The sequence below is a fragment of the Callospermophilus lateralis genome, chromosome 7, assembly GCF_048772815.1.
Source record: "Callospermophilus lateralis isolate mCalLat2 chromosome 7, mCalLat2.hap1, whole genome shotgun sequence".
Classification (NCBI taxonomy): Eukaryota; Metazoa; Chordata; class Mammalia; order Rodentia; family Sciuridae; genus Callospermophilus; species Callospermophilus lateralis.
In genome coordinates, this window is record NC_135311.1 from 83,785,997 (window position 1) to 83,807,061 (window position 21,065).

Sequence of the window (21,065 nt, forward strand, 5' to 3'; positions counted from 1 at the left end):
CCAATTAAATTACATTCTGGGCCGGAGAGTGGAAGAAGAAAAAGCAGTGGGAAAACAAAGTAATGAAACCAATTATTTTCAAAACAAATCGATGAGATCCTCTGCGGCTTGCCTGTTTTGTCCTTCAAAGTATTTCCTGTGAGATCACCAGCTGCGATGCGATCCCAGCCCTGTTGGTTTCACGGTGGCGTCCACCCACTTCTTCCCAGAATGTGTTCAGAAATGAAAAGAACACCTGGGTCCCATCAAGGGGGAACTGTTCCTCTAATGAAAACCTCGTTGTAAATGTCCAGCGCACCACTCATGTGCGCCTTCACAGTGACGGGTGTTATGAGACTATTTTGGCCCTTGTGCCTTAGCAACTGAAAGCCAGAGCGCATCAGCCACAGTGGCCCACTCCTTGTGCTTGGGCGACGGTGCCACTTTTCTTCTCTCTCCCTCCCTACGCTGGCCCCCGTCTCTTTCTCTTTCTTCTCTGACTCCTATTTTTGAAAACTAACAACTCATTTTCTTCTTTGTATTTCTGTGTATGTTGTATTTATTCATGACAGATCACAAGAAGTGGAAGAATACTTTCTGAAAAGGAATACAAACTAAATATCATGAAGCGAGATCACCAAAAATATATCCGGGAGTGCTTAGCTCAGGCTATTTTCCATAAGGTTCTTGATTTGGAGGTACAAATATTTATTATTGTCCTTTTAATTATTTTTTTTTTGTAAGATGATACTTAATAATTCTTTTGTGACCAGAAGCAGGGGACTTCTTCCTATATTTCAATAAAAAGAAAATGGAATCAAGTGACTTGAGACATAGTCTGTATCTCTCTAGGTAGCCAGGAGCCAAGAGACTCGAGTAAGCTTTTCTCTATTTCAGTTGGGAAAAAATATGGACATCATAATATATTTTGTGATATTTAATTTTCTAAATGTAGATTTTAAATCCACAATGGCTACTCTGAAACATACCAGCCCTCACCATCTGTACCTTAATTTCCATTTGCTAAAAAAAAGTGACATCTGTTTAAATATCAGTAATTCCACTGCCATGAATTATTTCAGATCTGTTATTCTTTTAAGGCTCCGAAGCTCAGCCGTATGTTAAGTTTCAAGGAATAGGCATTGAAACATCTGCTGTCCCTCCTACTTTAGGCCACATTGGTCAACATAGATTTTCAACCCGAGCATCAACAAATTTTTTTTTTATTCTGACATGGCACTTTTAGTTGGATATTTAGCTAACTTGATAAATTATTTCAGCCTTGCTCCATGAAACTTGTACTTTCAAGCATCAATACCATTTTAATCTCTCTGAAAAAGCATGTCATTTCTTGGCTTGACCATACAGCAGTAAATAAGAAAACTTGGCTTGTAAAACCATTGACCTATGGGTGCAGTAAACATTTATGAACAACTGTAGAATCATCAGTAAACCAATATCAAGTTGAGTGCCACTGAACATATTTATTATTATGCTACCATTGTATTGATCAAGTGGAATGTTCACTTAGGATGTGTGTGTATGTGCACACACATACATATAATGCACAAACATATATACTGTTAACATATAATATTAATTTCAGAATCTGTCTTGTGCATTACATCTTGTGCATAAATTATATGGAATCATTGATTCACTTGCTTATAAAAGTATTAGTTAAAAATCTACAATTCTTTCAAGAAAATAAATAATATGACATAAAATTAATCTACCCCTAGTTTCAAGTTTACTTAATAGGCAGAGTTCAAAATTAACCTTTATCCTTGAATTTCAGTTTTCTAAAATCATACATCACTGACACATTATGACTCACCATGCTATCATTTAAAAGTCTATAGTTCTTAAAGTTTGGAATAAATATCTTTGATAAATGATAATGTACAGTATACTAAGTAGTTTGTCTATATAATAGACTAGGATAATACATATATAGTTGGGCAGTCCTAGTCTAAAAATATGAAATCTGAACCTTTTTGAGCACCAATATAATGCTTAAATTTTTTGGATTTTGGAGCATTTCATAGTTCATATTTTTCAGATGAGGCATATTCAATTTGTGTAATCTGTGTAAATATTCCAAAATCTGAAAAATTCTGAACTCTGCAACACTTAAGGTCTCAACGATTTTGGATAAGGGCCACACCACTAGTATAATACATTAATATACTAGAAGAAGCAGCATTTTTCTCTAAGTAGCCACATTTGTGTCCCATTTAGTTCAAGGTGACACTGTTTACTAATGTTGTATTGATACTCATGTATTCACTCATGCAAAAAATATTATGTTTTTGTTTATTTTTGCAGGTATGGGGACCAAAGCCAGGGTCCTGTGCATGCTAGGCAAGCGCTCTGTCACTGAGTCACATTCCCAGACCTATGCAACAAACATATAGGCTCACCATGTGAAAAAATGAAGCTATATGTTGAAGATGAAAGATATAATTAAAAAAAAATACCACAGAAAGTGAGAGCTAGGAGAGAGGAGCAAACAAACTAGCACAGAAAAGAAGGGGAGGATGGTTTTCTCCTGTGGGAGTCAGAAGTCCTGCTATTTGCAGAACATCTTGAAGAGTGAGTGAGAATTCCCATGAAAACACAGGAAAGGCATCCAGAGAGTGGAGACTGCAGGTGTGACATTACAGAGGTGTGAAGGGACATTGTGAACGGAAAAGAAAGCTCACTGAAGCCAGACTGCACAGTGGGTTGGTTGAAAGTAGTGACAGGAGTGATGCTACGCTGGGGCCCAATTTCTGGAAAGCCCTGAATTCCCAACTCGGTTTGGAGTGTAGGTGATGAGGCGATGAAATGTTTTCCAGCAGGGGAGTGAAATAAATGAGAAGAGCTGTTTTAGAAAGATGATGTTGCTAAAAATGTGGAAGATGGATTAATGAGCTGGAAAAGATTGGAGGTGGGAGGTCAATTAGGAAGCTGTTGCTGAAGGGTGTGGGCTAACAGCAGTAGTGGGGATGCAGGGGAGATGCAGCTGTCTCCAGAGATACTGAAGACAGGGAAGGCTTTACAGTGACAGCATGAGGAGCAGCTCTGAGGTTTTCAGCCTGGGCGCTAGCATGTGCCCTGGGGGACACAGGGACAACTTGGGTAGAAAAGAATCTCCATGTGGTGAAAGCTGTGCCTACCAGGATGTTTTCTAGGAAGCCAGGAGGCTCTTAGGAGCTGCAGAATGGTTAAATCAGATGAGTACTGGAAAAAAAAGGAAATTAGGTTTGACCCAGAAGACAAAGACATCGGTGGCCTTGGGGAAAGTAGTTTCAGCAGTGGTGAGGAGGAGGGGCTGACTGCGGAGCACCAGAAATAAGTGGAAGATGGAAAATGGCTGATAGTGAATGTAATAAAGTTTGGTGATAAGTGGGTGAGAGATCAGAGAAAGGAGAGGAAAGGGAAGTGTCAAGAAGAGGATTGATGATACTTAGGCAGTGAATGATTGAGTCCCCAGAGTCCCCAAGGCAGCAAGAGGGAGTCAAGAATAGAAAGGAAAAAAACAAAACAAAACAAAACAAAACACCTTTTCTTTCAAAGAGCCAATAAAGACCTTCAAATGCATCTGAATGATTTCAAACTGGATTGTAAGCAGATCAGTGTTATGTGAGATTTATTTTTAATATGGTACAGAAAATTTGGAACTATAAAGCATAATAAAGAAAAATAACCGGATAGTTCCTATTCTCAGAGATCACTACTGTTAACATACAAGTTTTTTGTTTATCCACATTTATGAATTAATAAAATTATGCTATGTTGTGAGAGGGATATAGTTTTGTGAAAAACAAACAAACAAAAAAAACAAACAACAACAACTAAAACAAAGGAAGTTAATGTCAATTTAACCAAGTTTCAAAGTAGAGCTCCATAGCTGACTAGATGTATGACCTAAGGCAAGTTCATGCTCCCCTGCCTCAGTTTCTCTCTTTGTAAAATAGGGCTGTTTGGCAATTAGAGTTGTTCAAGAAGAAGGGTTGTACATGAAACACCTTCCTAGCACAGGAACAATTACATATTTCTGTGACATTCTGGATTTTTGCTTTCTCCTGCATTTACATGAATTTTCCATTTTTCAAAAACCAAAATCTTTATGAACCTTATCTTAATGATCATATTCTGTTTCATCATTTGAATAAGTGACAAAAATTTAAACATTCTCTTTAAAGTTTATATTGCTTCTGCATTTTTGCTTTGAAAAAGGAAAAGAAAAACCTTTCTGATAGCATCACTGTGCATAAAACATGTAAAAAATTATATTCAATTTTGCCCCTGGGTTTCGAAGTGAAACTTAGTCATTAAAGGGTATAAATACTTTTAGCTGCCTAATATATGTTTATAATTTGGCTTTCTTAAGAGTAGCACCAATTTATATTCTCACCTGCACACTTAGGTGATTCTTCTCCATCTCAATGACAAGAGGGGTAATCAAGAATAAAGTTAACTAGTAGGATTATTTTCTAAAAATTTGTGACAATTGATATGATTCTGTCCTCTATTCTTTCCTGCATGCTTAGCGTCACCATCAACTAGAAATAAAAAAGAAACTGGAGACCTTAGCTAGAAAGGAGGAAATTCAGAGATTTAAGGTAAGGCACTATATACCGTCTTGCACTTCATAATATTTTATAATGATTTCACAAGAAGTGGTCATTATTGAAGTTTCCCTAGGCCCTTTACTTTGGGGGTAACACATAGCTGAGGTCAAATAATGGTTCTACTAAGCCTGAATGTTGGCCGTCCTCTTTACAGACGATAGTGACAAAATACGAGTTGTTTGTGTGACAGACATTTTAATAAGGCACAAACCTTTTAAAGACAAACTTGTAAACATCCCTTTCAGGTTTGAAGTTTTGCTTTTGTATTTTCATGTGGTAGAGGCCAAAGGATCTTTAGCTGTCTTAAGAAAGTAAAAGTAGATGATAATGTTCTCAATGTGATAAAAAAATAGAGCATTTTAAGAATTATACAATGGCACATTTTTGTGTGAATGTCACCCTTGAAAATGATGATGGGAAAGATCCTCTTTAGCAAAAGAAAGCATAATAAGATTTAAGACATTTTGTACTAGGTCTGTTGAAATTCCTTGCTTGTTTTCTATTTTGGTATTTGATATCTCTTCTTTGCAGTGAACTTATGAAATATATAAATTTGAATCAAGAGATGAGAGATTCAATTAGGCATGTTTGAAAGATTTTGATTTAGGTTGGCAGTTTTATTCAATTTCTTTTGCCATTCAAAATCACATGTTGTCCTTAATTTTCTGTGTAGTATTACAAATGTGAGACCTAAGACATTTCACAAAATGATGAGTATTTGTAAACCCCTGTAGAATAAGTTGCCAAATAATTCAGTATTTTTTTTTTCCTCTCTTGCCTGACAGACATGGATCTATTTTATCAGGATCAAAAGATAATCTTGTTACAAGAGTACTGCTTTCTGGTAGTGTCTACTAAACAAAGTTGTGAAGGGCACTATGCTTTTGATAGTAGTCTGCTAAAGCAGATTAATAGTGTTTATTGCTAAAAACGAAGGATACACTGCTTTTGTAGCTATTTCTTTGTGTACAGCTAAAGCAGATTCATTTTTCTGCCTTTCCCTACCATGCTCAGCACCCTGATAAGGCACAAAACTTCCTAACTACCATGACAGTTCTCAGAAGTGGCACTCCTGAAAAGAATGAGAAAGGACTTCTTTGGTCCCACAGTCAATTAAAGCATGAACCTAAGTTAAGTACTAACCTAACCTAGATTACTAACTAAATCTCTTTTTTATTCCAGGGAGAACACACAAGACAATTTATTGAAAACAACATGCCAATCCTGTCTCCTCACCCCCCACTTGGCCCAAAGACTAATCGCGGCCAGAGTGTTCTGGTTAGTGAAGGACATTCTAGTCCATTAACACTGGTGAGTCATATTAAACACTCTGTCCCGGCTTATTAATTGGTGATTTCTTATTAATCACAAAAAAAAAAGCTTTCTGGCACCGTGTCTGCATAATCCTGCAAGTCCTCCTGAATGAAAACATTGTTTTAAAAAGAACAACATCGTGTACACCCACTAGACTAGGATCCTAATTAGAATAACATATACTCCAAGTTTGTATAAATATGTTAAAATAGACTCTACTGTCATATATAACAAAAAGGAACAAATTTAAAAAAAAATAAAAAAAGAACAACACCCCCCCACAGTCTTTTATCTATTCAACTCTGTCTCTTCTGAATCTCCTACTTCCAATCAAGACCACTCCTGCCAAATCCATTGTACTTGCTAACTGCTAGGTTTTGTTTTTTTTTTGAAGTATAGATTATTTATGTTACATATATTCCCAGTACATTCCCTGGTTCTGTGTTACAGATAGGAAAGACCAGACTCTTTCACCTGACCTATAAGACCATTAACCATATGATCTCAAGTTAGCCATCTCAATATTTCCCTTCATGATTACCCATTAGCGTCCTACAATGCAGCAGAATTGAACCATGAGTTGTTTCATACATATTCTATATTTTCTGACCTCTGAATTTAGTTCTTGTGTTTCCCTCTACTGCTCTCTTACCTGCACAGATCAATGGCACCATATTGCATATAGGATAGATACTGATGTTCCTTCCATCAAAAATGTGTGCTCATAACTCTAAAATAAAAATAATTAAATGTATAGAGATACTATTTGAACAAATTTCACACTGATATTTTGTGCTAGCTTGATTCCTTGGTAACTTAGAGGTGGTTATAAATTCTCAAAGGAGAGGGAGATACCTTGAAACAATATCAATAAAGGAAAAGAGTTGCAAAATATTTACTAGAGGCTGATGGTTTAAGTTATAACTGAATTGTTTGATTACATCTTAATTCTTGCTTTGTGTAACCTAATCTATTTCCTTGTTAGCATGAACATTTTTTTTGGTATTGCACAATATTTATAGAGGAATGGCAATGCTTTTACAGGTTATTGAAGTAGGTTCATCATATATAATGTTAAGCTTTGACATATTTCAAAAGGTAAATATGTTTTGACATTCCCTTATGAACAGCTCAAGTGATGAAAAGCAACCATCTACCCTTTGTTGTTACCCCAATTTCCAGGTTTGATTTGAATGTATATGTGTACAAATAATTCTTTTATTGGATGGCAATTCACTAGACTCTCAGAAGCTTAACCTGAGTGAAACAAAAGAAACAATCTAGTGCAGTTTTCTGTCTTCCACCTGTTTCAGAGAGGAAAAACCCTTTAAAAGCTTTCTTTTCAATTTTCCAGCTGAACACCCTCAATAAATAGTTTATGATACATCCAGGAGATCTTAATGTGGCAGAAGTGAGAAAGTAATTTAAAAATTACAGGAAACACTGACACCAGCACTTCAAAAGGCTTTCCCTCTGCTAAGCTAGGGTTCTTCACTTGGTCACCCTCTATGGTGCTCTTGCACCTTAAGGGATACCTATTGTGATCTTGGAATTGTACTTCCCATTTTACAGAAATGGTTTGCTTTTCCCTGTGTGGATACATAGTCTTTAAATTTCACTCCAGATCTCTAAGTGCTAGAGACAAGTAAGAATTGTTATGGGATATCACCATTTATTTATTTATTTATTTATAGCTTTCTCAAATGAATAAGGAAAGTATCCAGGGCAATGTCAATGCATTTGTTCACAAGTTGAACCTAGACCTCCAAAATAGTCTGCAGGCCATTAAAACAGTAGAAAGTCATTTCAATGAATAGTGCACATTCAGAGAATTTACCCCTTGAGATCTTCTAAGAATTAAAAATGCTCAACTAAGCTGATTATTCACCAGGTAGTCAATTTCAATTCACATTCTGGCACAGTTTTGAGAATGTTAAGCTACAGTGCCGTATTTATTCCAAGAAAATATATTACAAACCATTTAAAATATAGCAAATTTAAGGTAGCTTCTGATGTAAACTGCAGCAGTTTGTAGCTCACAGCTGTTAGTTAATGGTGCAGATTTGTTTTTAGAGATAAATGTAATCAGTTAAACATTTGACTGCCACATTCATCTAACTGATGATATTTGTATGCAAATGCATGGAAGTAAAATTTAGAGCATAACAGCCAGTAGATCATGTTCTAGTTTGCAGTAACCTGTTTTCTTGAATCCCTACATTAGATGTTTCATGTTTTTGTGTTCGGTTGGATTATTTGACAGAAAACAATCTTAAAGCATGCTTGTTTTACAGAGTCTGCAAGATTCTTTTGGGTTATCTGATTCCCTTGTTCAGAAAGCTCTAGTTCGATTTCTCTGTGGCTTTTAAGATCTAGTACTGTTTGGCTTATATAGGCTTATGTTGTTTTTATTTAAGTTCTCTGTAGCTCTAGTCAATTCACTTGCATTGGTTGTGCTGCAGGTTTGTGTGCAGAGAGTTCAAATAACAATGACTTAAGCATCAGGGCCCCCATCCACCCAACTCATGTGCATGTCTCATCTCAGCTTGTGCCTTTTCTGTTCTGTAAAGTCATCACAAGCTCAGATTTCTTTTGTATTATTCATCTACCAAACTCAGGGTGCTGCCTCCATCTACATAAGCCCAAATGGTGGATCACCATAGGAGTACCTTAACTACAGGAAATGGGTAGAGGGGAAAGCAAGCAAACACATACTTCTCTTCTCCAAGGAAGTTGGAAACTTCTCTGGAAGTTTCATTCTATCACTTCTGCTCATATTGAGGTATACACAGAGTTGTAAGGGATTCTGGAAATATCATATTTATTTATGACAGTGGTGTTCCTAGATAAAAATTGTGTAACTGGTGAAGAAAGAAAAAGAGAGATTGAGGATTATTATCTTTGTTTCTCCTCTTGTGTCTTGCTCTCATTGGCTCTCTTGCTTGGATGTTAAAGTTTACCATTCTTCTTTGCTTATTGTTTTCTTCTCTTGCTTAACCATTTAATATCTAACTGCTTGTGGAATTTTAATTTGTATTAGCCTCATTGGCTTACTCTAATATTCCAAGACCTTTACATTTTAAGTTTTGTTCTCAGATATTTCGTTGTTATCTTCTGCTTGGCAGTATTTGTGTTGTTCATTTGACAGTGGTTGTCCTGTGTCACCATTAGATGTTAAAAATTACTTTTAATCTCCTTCCTGGGCCTTTGGTTGGAATTTAACAAATGTTGACTTAACAAAATCAGAGCTTTAGCTATTCACGACATGCTTCTCAAGGTGGTACCGACACTAATATTTGGTAGTAGGAGCTGCCTCATCATCATTTTTTATGTATTTACACATACTTTTCCAGAATTGAATATTTGTCATTCACCATTCTTTAGAGTCAATGTATGAAGCTTTATTCATGAATCATTTATATACCATCCTTTTCATATTCTCTTACCCAAACATGCATCTCCTAGTCTCAACAGGTTTCCATTATCTTATTGTAATAGAACAACTGGGTCAACAGCTTCGTTTCTCCCCCTACGTTTGACACACTGCTAATCTTTATACTAAACTCACAATATTTTGTTGATGCCCCAAAAGGCACTTTGCAATGCTCCATACTGGCACTTTTGATATTCACTGCAATACATTCTTGATTGGAAAATGTATCAGTCAGGGGCTCAGCAGGAAACAGATGGCTCACACAAACAAAGTAATTAGGAAGTGTTTAATAAAGAAACTATTTACAAAGATGCAGGCAGGGTTAAGGAAAACCAACTAGGGATGTTAAGCATGCTGGGGTCAGCACAACAGGAAACCACAGTCCCTAGGCTCTCTGGAGAAAGAGAAAGATTGGATTCCAGAACTAGCAGATAGAACATGTAGCAGGAGAGCATTTCCCAACAGGAGCAGTGGGCTTGGTTAGAGACCCTTATTGGCCCATTAGAACCCTTCAGAGAGGGTCCAGGGAAATAAAAGCCCTGATTTCATTTTCCTGTTTTTCTGTCTCCTGTTAGTTCCTTTTCTTAGTAGAATATAACTACAATATTGAGGTTAGTTGGTAGGTTCCTAAAGGAATGACAGCCAGGGCTGAGAGCAAAGGTAGAGAAGATGAACAGGAGAATTAAAAGAACAAATGCAAAATATGCAACATGGAAAACACATTGATTTTATACAGTTTTTTTTCCAAAGTTGCCAGATACAATTTTTCATTTTTGTTTTCTTAATATTTCAAGGAAGTAGTTGAATAAATGGTAATACATTACAGTTGAGCATCTGTCTATCCTATTGTCTGGTTTTACTTTGACACCAATCTTAAGGCTTTAAGGATTCCGAATAGAATTTATATTGAAAATGCTGAAACTGAAATGAGTACATTTCAATACTATTCTTTTAGATCTCTGAAATAGGAACATTATTCAACTTAACATTTAACTGAGCAAAGCCGTTCTGTGCCTGGTATAAATTAAGTATTGTCAGCAAGTTTACAGTATGATTAAAATACAGAAATGTGGTAGAGGACATCTCCTTTGTTTAGCATACTCTATAATTGTGGCATTTAGTTATGTAGGGGATTTCAACACCATATGTTTTCACAAATACTTTGGGTCAGAAGGGTATGTATAATGGAAGGACATAATTAAAGTTTAATCTGTTCAGTAAAAAGGCACCATTAATTACTCTAGGCAATTTGTTAGGTTATTAATTGGTTCTGGAAACATGTCAAGATTCTAATTTAAATGGAATTTTTTTCTCTAATTGTCTAGACAGCCCCTCGACCATATACTGCCCCAGGAAATATGCAGCCTCCAATTCGATTACAGCCTCTTCCCCGTTATCCTGCGGTGGGGACTGTTCCAAAGATAACTTCCGGATCCAGATCAAAACCCTCAGTGCTGGAAAATGAAGCTCCATTTCCCATTGGGGTAAATGTTATTTTCTTCAAGAAATTTGTTCTTATTCTTGATTGGAGTATTGGGTTATCACAGATTTAAGATGCTATATTCAATTAATTCACATAGAGAAATTGATATTGTGCATTTATTAAGCACTTACTATGTGTTATTTCTGGTGAGCTATATCTAACTGGAACTGGAAGTCCTATAATTTCTGTAATATTGAGCAGAAAGCAGAAAGAATGGATTTGTAACAATGTATGGACACTTCTCATTAATTGGAGAGGCTGGTTGAAAAACAAAGAGGAAAGAATTTTCATAGCCAGACATGACTTCTATCAGAAGTGACCCAGTGTTGACTCCTTCCAGATTTTAAATGCATGAGACCTAGAAAATGAAACTTTCTAAGAATAGGTTTACATTTGCATGCCGACTTACTTTCCCATCAGTGTATGAAATTACTTCAAGTTTGGCTCTTAGAAGGTTGAATATAGAAGGAAAAGAATGTCCATCTTTAGAAATGCTGAGTTAATCACACCCAGGAGTTCCCCTTTCAAGGTCACCTCCCAGGAAATTTTCACTTATTTAAATAGAATACAGGAAGGAGGTTTGGTAACTATGAAATGTGAGTTACTTAAATAGGGAGGGATAATTAGGACTTCTCTAACTAGGGAGTGTACTGTTTGTGTTTCTAACGTGAAGAGGAAACATTTGCCAGCTTATAAAAGAGCCTCTATCATGATTATCATTATTCTGAGATGGGTGAATTATGTTACCTTCCTTATTAGGAAACACAAAACATACGAAATTGAGATATTTTTATTATCTTTCACTGATAACTTTGACACTGGACCATTAAATTAAGATGAATAGATGATTGTTTCACAGTAAAAGCATAAATGCAACTAAAAATAATAACTAATATTTTAATCCTCTTAATGTGCTTTTCAGCTTGTGAAATATTTCTCACAAACTTTATTTCAGTTAATTTAATAGTAGTTTCCCATAAAGCAGGATAGTCCAAAAGTGATGGCTCTTTGTCTTAAGAAGATGATTAGAGCTGGGCAGGAACTTGCTTGGTCATACGTTTGGCCCTTTGTAGGATCTAGTCTCTAATGGTGAAGGCCCATGGATTTCCCATTTCAGCCAGTGTCCATGAATAGTCAGTCCTGGAAAACTGTGTGAGCCTAACTAAAACAACTAATAACAAGGTCCTTTTTCTCTCTAGAGTAAACCAAAAATAATGGGCCTTACCATAATAAGGGGCCATTAATTCACCAAGAGATATCAAATAGTGAAAGCATATAGAAGTGCCTTCCTCTTTTGTCAGTAGAGCCACAAGAGAAGCCAGATCATAATGAGAAGGTTGCCTGGAGAATATGGAATTAGAATGAAAGGGTATGTTATAACAGAATGTTAACAGGATCAGGCTCAGATGACCTGGTTCACCCATCTCCTCTTAGGAATGTGCTTGCCAAAAGTACCAGAAAACTCTATATAAAAGTCTTTGGCTAAAACCCTCTGTGTCCTCCAGGGATAACTCTGCCATTAGAACTGGAAATATTCAAAGTCCAATGGGTAGGATTTTCTTTCCCCTAGATTGTACTCGAATGAGTACCTTCCATGTTTGCCAAGGTGATTATATTCTGTCCTAAGCTTCTATAATTCTATTTGGATTGGTACATTTTCTTGTTAAATGCGAACAGTATCAATCAGATCATAATCAAGATTTTCTATTAAGTTAGGGAGCAAATTTTTTTTTCTTTCAGGTCATTTTCCAAATTTATTCAGAGTCACTGAATAGACTGGTTGACTAAATCAATATAGGTTTCTTATTTTCTTGTTTTGGGGATTTGGGTTACTGAAAGATAGATATTTAGTGGTCATTCACAGGTGCTGAGAAGACTGAGGTCAATTCCATGTTAGTTTCAATTAGCTAACCTCACTTTTCATTCAGTAAATATTTATTGGCCAATTACTATGGGCTAGGTCCTGGTCTAGAAATTGATGTTATATCAGTTAACAAGGCTGACAAAAAGTAATTTATTAAGAGTTTTATAGTCTAATGTTCATAAGTGAAATATAGTGTGAAAAGACATGTTTATATTTTCCAAATGATATTGATGATGAAAATGTTTTAATATGAAATCAAACAACATGGTAGTAATCTGTATAATTACTAAATATGTAATGAGCATCTAATAAATTCTTATTAATTTTTTAAAGAATAAAGGATATGCACGTGGGAAGTATTTGAAGGTACAACAGATAAAAGCAGGTTGAACTTTGCATAATACCAGGAGTGAAGGTCTTTAACTTAGGCAAAAGTGATTTGGTCAAAATTATATTGGCTGCAGTGAAACTAAGTAAAAGTAATTTCTTTATTAAAAAATGAATAAGCCTCCAAATGAGAGTTTCTCATACACTGTTGGTAGGAGAAGAAATTGGAACAACTATTTGTAAAGGTAATACTGGGAATATCTATCACCATTTTATGTGAACATACTCAAGCAGTTTAACATATAGGAATTTATTCAAGGAATACACACATTTGCAAAGAAATAGGATCAAGAATATTTTTTACTGTTATATTTTTAACAGTGAGCAATTGAAAGAAACAAGTATTTATATATTGTTTAAGAATGTCATAGTATATTAAGGTACATTTAAAAAATGACAGTAAACTATCTGTAATGACATGAAAAGTTGTCCAAGATGCTTTGAGCTAAAACAAACAAACAAACAAAAGTAAAATGGAAAACATCTTAATTAAAAAAAATCATTAACACATTTCCAAACAAGACATACAATTTACCTAGCCAGAGTATCATTTTTAAAAAATCTCCAAACTCCCAAATTCTAGATTAATTGATTTTATTCTTCTTATTACTTTCACTTATTTTTGTTATTCCACACTAAATGCAGTTCATTACAGAAAAAAATGGAATATGGGAAAAAAGAAAAATAAGAACAGAACAATGAAATACCAACCATTCTAGCGATAGTAAATTGCTTTGTGAATATCTATTTAAATCCCTTCTGTTCACATAAATGCTCTTTTTAATCAAAATTAGGACTACACCTGCCTTTATTTAAACTGTTTTTACTTATTTAGCAATGAAAAACCATGTGCAGAATAGCTTCCCTTTCTTAAAAATAGCTTTTTACTACTAAATGTCTCAAAGTAAGAACTAAATGGGCTTAAAATTAATTATAAATTTAAAAAATGTAAATGCAATATAAATTTGTACTATTTAAATACAAATAATTATAAAAACAAATACATTGTTATAACTTGGGGTAGGTGACTCAGGTTCTTTGAGTTATTCTTGCTCATAGTCAAAACCCACATACAAATTATTTAAGCGAAATAGCTGATCATACTGCATGGGTTCTTTTATGCTAGGATAAATAAGTTCACATTTTTCAATAGTCTGGTAAGAATCTATTGCACAAACAAAGCCAAATTTAAATGTTTTCCTATTGGAATGTTACATTTTTTGATGATTCAGCTAAATTTATACTGTAGCTATATACATGAGTATGTTGTACCTCATAAAAATTTACATTAGTGTAATTGTGTAGTTGCCTGTGTAGGATTTATTACTACCAATTGAATTTATAGGTCAAAGAGTATGCACCTTTAAAATTTTGATAAATAGTCAAACTTGCCCTTCACATAGTGATTGAAATAATCTAAAGAATGTATGAGATTGCCTTGGATATCCTCCTATATGAATAGGGGAAGTCAAAACTTGTAAAAAAAAAAAAAAAAACATTAACTCCCTATTGCCAAGTCTAATATCCAACCCTGTTTCAAGGTATAATACTATAGACTTTTTAGTTTTAAATTGTTTGACTCTACTGGATCCCAAGAGATTTAATGGATTATTGAGGAAAAATCCAAGAGTACTATAAAAATGTCATCATTTTATGTTGGCTTAAAACTATATTACACAAGTTTAGAAATTGTGAATATTTAATTTGCTCTGGATACTACAAAATGCAATTTTCTGCAGACTGGTGTGTTTTGGGTTTGTCTACGGATACCAGTTGTTTTTGTATACGTTGTCATTAATACAGACTGGTGTTGTTAATTTTGGTTTAATTGGGTCACCACTTCTGTTTCATTGGTTCTTATGTCATGAAATTTGATTACAGGGCAAGAAGGCAATGATGAAGTTCAGGAACTCCATGAACAATTCACAAAGAATGAATCCATATCAACTTCCACGCATTAATAGTTACGTGATGCCTGTTCCTCCTCTACCTCCTCCCCGAGATGGAAAAGTCACAAGGGATAATAGATCTGAAACGTGGAGGAGGAGATTTCGTCCAATTACTGCTCCGAATGGCTTGGAACCTCTCTTTCCCAGGGTGATTATGGGATGAATTTTTCTTTTGTTAATTTAACACAAATTACTTTGCACAAAGTTTGATTTGTAGTTGAAGAATTTGGGGGGATCATACTTAAGATGCTTTGCATTAAGAAATGCAATGATTTGCTTCTTGTAATTTTTTTGGTATTAGGTTTTGAACCCAGAAGAGCTTTACTAATGAGTTACATCCCAGCCCCTTTTATTTATTTATTTATTTATTTTGAGACAGAGTCTCACTAAATGGCTGAAATTGGCCTTGAACTTGCTGTCCTCCTACCTCAGCCTTCCAAGTGCCTGGGATGACAGGTGTACAACAGTCCAGTGAGAAATGTAATGATTTTCATAAGTGTATTTGTAAGCTTCAGTGAATCTTAAACTGAAGATTTGGGTAGTTTTGTAGAGTGACTGATTCAGCATAATTGATGATAGAACTCTCAGTAAGTTTTGTGGTCAATTTTAGCTTGAATTACCCCAGTTTCCAAATTATTTATTTCCCTTAATTTGCTGATTTAAAGTATCTTAACATTTCATTTGTGAAAATTCAGGGACTTAAATATACCTGGAAAATGTGATATGCCTTATCAAATTTTGTTTTTAACCATTTAATGCTAAATTAGTGTGTAGTGCTGAGAAAGAAATTTCTCTTGGTGTTTTTTTTTTTTTTAATATTGAATTTTGGGGTACTCAATTCCTGAAAGTACTAATAAAGAACAATTAAGTTTGTACAGAAAAGGGCTAGTGAGAAGACAAAAAGTTCTCTTCATCTTCTTTATGTAAATATACAACCAGTATTAGTTACATATAATTTTTGTGTTTATTAGCAGATGGCTGGGTCAGATTGCACTGACTGAGCCTCAGGGAGCGAAATATCAACATGCACACAGACTATTCTGGCTCTTCAAAGCCATGCTTACTTTCAAGTGCCTTCTTGGCCCCATGTCCACATATCACTAGCAGCAGCTGTTCTCACCTCTGGCCTTCTCAAAAGACTGGGATCTTCTTTCTTCTTGCTTGCTCGAATTTTCTCCATTCAACTTGATTTTATCAATTCTCTCCCTTTGCTACTACTGTCTTTGACAGATCCCTCTCATCCATGAAGACCACCCTTCATCTTATGTCCTTGATCTTTGACTCTTCTGTGGCCCAGGGTATGCCTTCCTCCTCTCTAATTTGTTTTTTTTTTTTTTTTTTTTTTTTTTTAGCCTTTAATATTAATCCCTGCTTCTCAACATTCCAGGCCTTACATAGGGTAATCAAATCCTTTCCTCACAGGCTGTAATCTTAGACTTCTGTTTTCTCCTTTCTTTCTCTGCAAAGTTCACGGAAGAGTAATTCACTGTATCTTAGTCTAACAATCAGCTCCACCTTCTGACAACAAAGTTTGATTTCTTCCTCTCATGATCATCTCTGTTGGTCAGCTGCAGTTCTGAGACTCAGGTGAAGGGATAGCTCAGACTGAGGAGTCACTCTAGAATTCCACTGTCAAAGCAAGTCCTTAGCCAAGTCAAGCAGCCTTGGAATGAGAGCATCATCCTCTTGCAGAGAGGGGTGATGAGTAATGGAACTATAACAGCTTCTACCACATCTACTATTTTCCTTTCCTTTCTTACACTGCATGCTGGTGTTGGTTTCCCCCAGGCCAATAAACATACTCCTTGAGGAATGTGACCTTCACTTAGCAAAAAAACAGTTACTTTCTTACCTTCTTCAAGTACTTGAGTGGCTACATTTTATTTTCTGATGTTGCATTACATGTCTTGGATAAATTCTGTCTAGTCACACTTGAAAAAATTCAAGTTTTCTGGGTGCAGTGATGCATGCCTATAATCCCAGTGGCTGGGGAGGTGGAAGAAGCTTCAGCATCTTATCGAGGACCATAAGCAACTTAGCAAGACCCTGTCTCAAAATAATAAATTTTAAAAAAGGGTTGGGGAGGTGGTTCAGTGGAGAAGTGCCCCTGGGTTCAATCCCCAATACCAAAAATAAATAAATAAATAAACAAACAAACAAATAAATAAATTGTCCCATCTATATCTGATATATAAAAGTGCATAAATGCATTCTACTGTCATGTATAACTAATTAAAACAAAAAATTTAAATTAGAATGTTTTAAAACTGTATGTACAAGCTAAATAATAACCAAACACCCACATATATACCACTTTTTTAATGAAGCAGAAATTTATTATCACAATAGTCTTAAGCTCCTATTTCCTGCCCCATCACATCTCCTACTTCCTAGAATAACCACTACACTGACCTCTGTTTACTCTGTCTCTGCTTTTCTTTAATGTTGTGTCATTTCTGCACATGGCATGTCAGACATAAGCTCAAACTTAGCTTTGTAATAAAAGGACAATATTTCCAGGAGAAAATAAGCTGAAAAGAATCATTGAGTCAGAGCCTGGGTTTGGTAGGACGTGAGTGTGCCCTGCCTGGGAAACAAGGGCTGACCAGAATCAGGGTATCTGCTGAGGGCTGAGTGTGGACCAGACAGATGTCCAGCAAGAATGTGATCAGTGCTTGGCTTCTGGAGCCGGACACCAAAGAGAGAGCAAGGATTTCTCTAGCTGATGGTCATAACAAGGGAAGCACAAACCAACATCTGAGCTCAGTTCCCCTGGGGGTCTGCGTTCAGGTTTGAAGCACAGCATGGGTCAGTAGGAATCTTGGCTCTGACAGACTTTATCCTGTCTCTCCAGTTACAGGCCTTCAGTCTCAGGTTGTTTTTTGTTTTGTTTTGTTTCTAAACCTCTGTGTTTAGTCTTTGGAATTTCTATTATGGCAATGTTGAAACTGCGAGACTGGTGCTCTAATATTTTTAGCTTTTCTCTTCTGCCTACTTTATTATCGTTTTGTTTTACTTTCTGAGAGACTTCAATTTTATCTTCCATGCATTCTTCTGACTTTTTTTTTTCTGCTGCCCCATTTCAATTCTAAAAACTCTTATGTGTTCACTGAATGTTAATTTTAAAAAGTATCTTATTCTTGTTCTGTGAGATTTTAATTATTTGGTTATTTGTGGAGTCAGGCTTTGTGAGCTAGTTTATATTCAGTTTTTTGGAAAGGATAGGATTCCTTAAATTTTGGGAGGAGGGTTCTTTAAATGTCTAAAAGATACATATTAATAGTGTTTTTCATATTTTTATATCCTTAGATTTTTTTATCTGATTGTTCTCTCAGTTCCTGAGCTATAATGATAATCTGTTCACTATAACTATGAATTTGTCCATTTCACCTTGTAATTATGCCAGTTTCTCTTTTGTAAATGTTTGGAATATCTCTTATATGCTTTCAAATGACTTAGGATTTTTTTATCTTACTGTTGAAATGAATCCCATATCATTAAAAATAATCCTTTTTATCACTTTTGTCTTCTTAAAGACAAAATCCTTCTTAAGGCAGAAGGATTGCAAGTTCAAGGCCAGCATTAGCAACTTAGTGAGGCCCTAAACAACTTAGAAAGATCCTGTCTCAAAATAAAAAAGAAAAAGAAAAAGAAAAAGAAAAATGGTCTGGGGATGTAGCTCAGTGGAAAGTACCCTTGGGTTCAGAACCCAGTACCAAAAAAACAAAACAAAAAACCTTCAGGATTTAAATATATTAGTGCAGCATGTGGGTGGCTTCTGTTTAATCCAATCTGAAAATGTCTGTTCCATTGATGATTTTAGTCCCATTACATTTGTTTTGTTTCATGGTATATTTAGATTTACTTCCCCCATCTTAGTTCGCATTTATTCTTTATCTGGATTTTTCTTTGATATTGGCATTTTTTTTTTTTTGCTATCATTTCCTCCTTGAAACTCTCCTCTGTTGTCTTCCAGTCACTCTGTTCTCATGGTTCTTTGCTATTACCTTTTAATTCTTGCCTTACTCCTTTAGAATCTCTCTTTAGGCCTAAGTGTGGCCATCAGCACAAGCATCAAACTTGACATTTGTTTTTCTATTCAAAATGTAGCCATTTATTTATATGGTTTCAATAGTTTTCCGTGTGTCTCCTGCATTTGCTTTTGGCCCCAGGTCCCTGAGGCAGGGGCAGAGAATTAATCTGTCCAGTGGGGAGAGTCATGCATTTTTATGTAAGTACATGAGCTTTTTTATTTAGATATAGAAAAGAGTCATCTAAGGTGGGATGACTCTCATGGCTAACCTACACATTAAAGTCATTCTTTCTTTCTGTGACTACTGCCAACCAAAAGTGCCCTTCAAATGCTCTTAAGAAGGAAGGGAAGAAAGAGGTAAAAGACAATGAAATATGGCTTGCACCATCCAGCAAGTTGTCTTCGTGCCCTGTTGCTTTGCCCTGTATTGTTCTAGCACCTTCAGAGCTTTATATAGCATTTGCAGGATCTATGATCCTAGTTAGATTGTGCCCTGAGGTTTAACTTTACTCACCTCTAGATTTCTTTTGTTCCCCTCAGGATTGAGAGAGCCTGACCTTACTGGTTACCTACTCTATACAAAAGTCTAATAAAAATGTGGATGGATAGACCCCAAAATAGCTTCTATAAATGTGAGGATATAGGTTTTAAAATAAGAACTTTTATGATTGTGTGTCAATTAAAAATACTAAAATAATAAAAATTGTTTTTTATATATGTATGAAATATATATATATGAAGGCAAAGAACTTTTCTGAGAATATTAGTCTGGACCTTTCCTCATGTCTCATTGGTCTTTTCTCCACTTCCTTTCTCTAAATGAGCCCTGTGCAATTACAGGTGCTGGATGGATAGGTCCTGCTGCCCCTCACATTCAGCATTGTGACAACTTAAACCAACTTCTCCATTTAATTGCCTTATTTCTCTTAAGCACAACCTTTTCTCTAGTAATTTGGTCTCAAAATCTAGAACTTCTTCCCTCTACATCACACATAGCCAGTTAATTGCTGAGTCCTCTAGATCAGAGTTGTCCAATAGAAATTTAATGCAAGCCACATAAACAATTTTTACTCACTGCATTGAAAAAGGTAAAGAGCAACATGAAATAATCTTAATAATATATTGTACTTAATAAGTAAAATATTTTAAGAAGTTAATTTACATTTTAATACTAGGACTTTGAAATTCAAGGAGTATTTTAACTGACAGCACATCTCATTGAATGCACCACCTTTCAAATGCCCTTTAGCTAAATGGAGCAAATGACTGCTGCACAGCTCTAGATGTGACCTTTACAATGGCTCAAGTATTGATAAATACTTTTCCATTCTCATTGTTACATCTGTAGTTCAGGAGCTTACTAAAGAACTCTCAATGTAATTATCACAATGATCTATATACTTATGTCTTGCCTCTGAATCAACAAATAGCTCAGTTTTGCTCTTATTGATTATGAACAACACTATCCTCAGTGCTAAAGTTATCAATAAGCCTAAATCCTTGTTCTCAGAAAGATTGCAGTTGAGTAAGGGAGACAGAAATGTATGCATCTAACCATGATACATTGTGATGTGTACCGTCATCATGTGGCACAATGAGAACACAGAGGAAGGAATATTAGTTCTGATAGAAGATTGGAGAATGCCTCAGAAGGTAGGTAGTATTTGAAATGCGGTTTAAGTAGGAAGTTAGCAGACAGAACTAAAGATCAGAGCATGAAGGTCAAGGAAGAGACCAGGTGTGGTGGTGCATGCCTATAATTCCAGCAGCTAGGGAGGCTGAGGCAGGAGGATGTTGAGTTCAAAGCTAGCCTAATCAACTTAGCAAGGCCCTATGCAACTCAGTGAAACCTTGTCTCTAAATAAAATATAAAAAAGATCTGAAGATGTGGCTCAGTGGTTAAATCCTTGGTACAAAAAAAAAAAAAAAAAAAAAAAGTCCAGAAGAGGAAAAATAAATAATCAACATGCCCTTTCAATTTTAGTAGATTTTTTCATAATGATG

At 35.4% G+C, this 21,065-nt stretch overlaps 1 protein-coding gene across 1 annotated transcript in view; it reads left to right on the plus strand.

Annotated features, from left to right (window-relative positions):
* Nucleotides 1–587: 587 nt before the first annotated feature.
* Nucleotides 588–21,065, plus strand: part of Erich3 (glutamate rich 3) — a 73,303-nt gene continuing 52,825 nt past the window's right edge. The window contains exons 1-5 of the mRNA XM_076862576.1: nt 588–677; nt 4,518–4,589; nt 5,781–5,909; nt 10,671–10,829; nt 14,961–15,176. Coding sequence (XP_076718691.1) covers nt 603–677; nt 4,518–4,589; nt 5,781–5,909; nt 10,671–10,829; nt 14,961–15,176 — 651 coding nt within the window. The 5' untranslated portion in view covers nt 588–602. The remainder of the gene's footprint in view (nt 678–4,517; nt 4,590–5,780; nt 5,910–10,670; nt 10,830–14,960; nt 15,177–21,065) is intronic.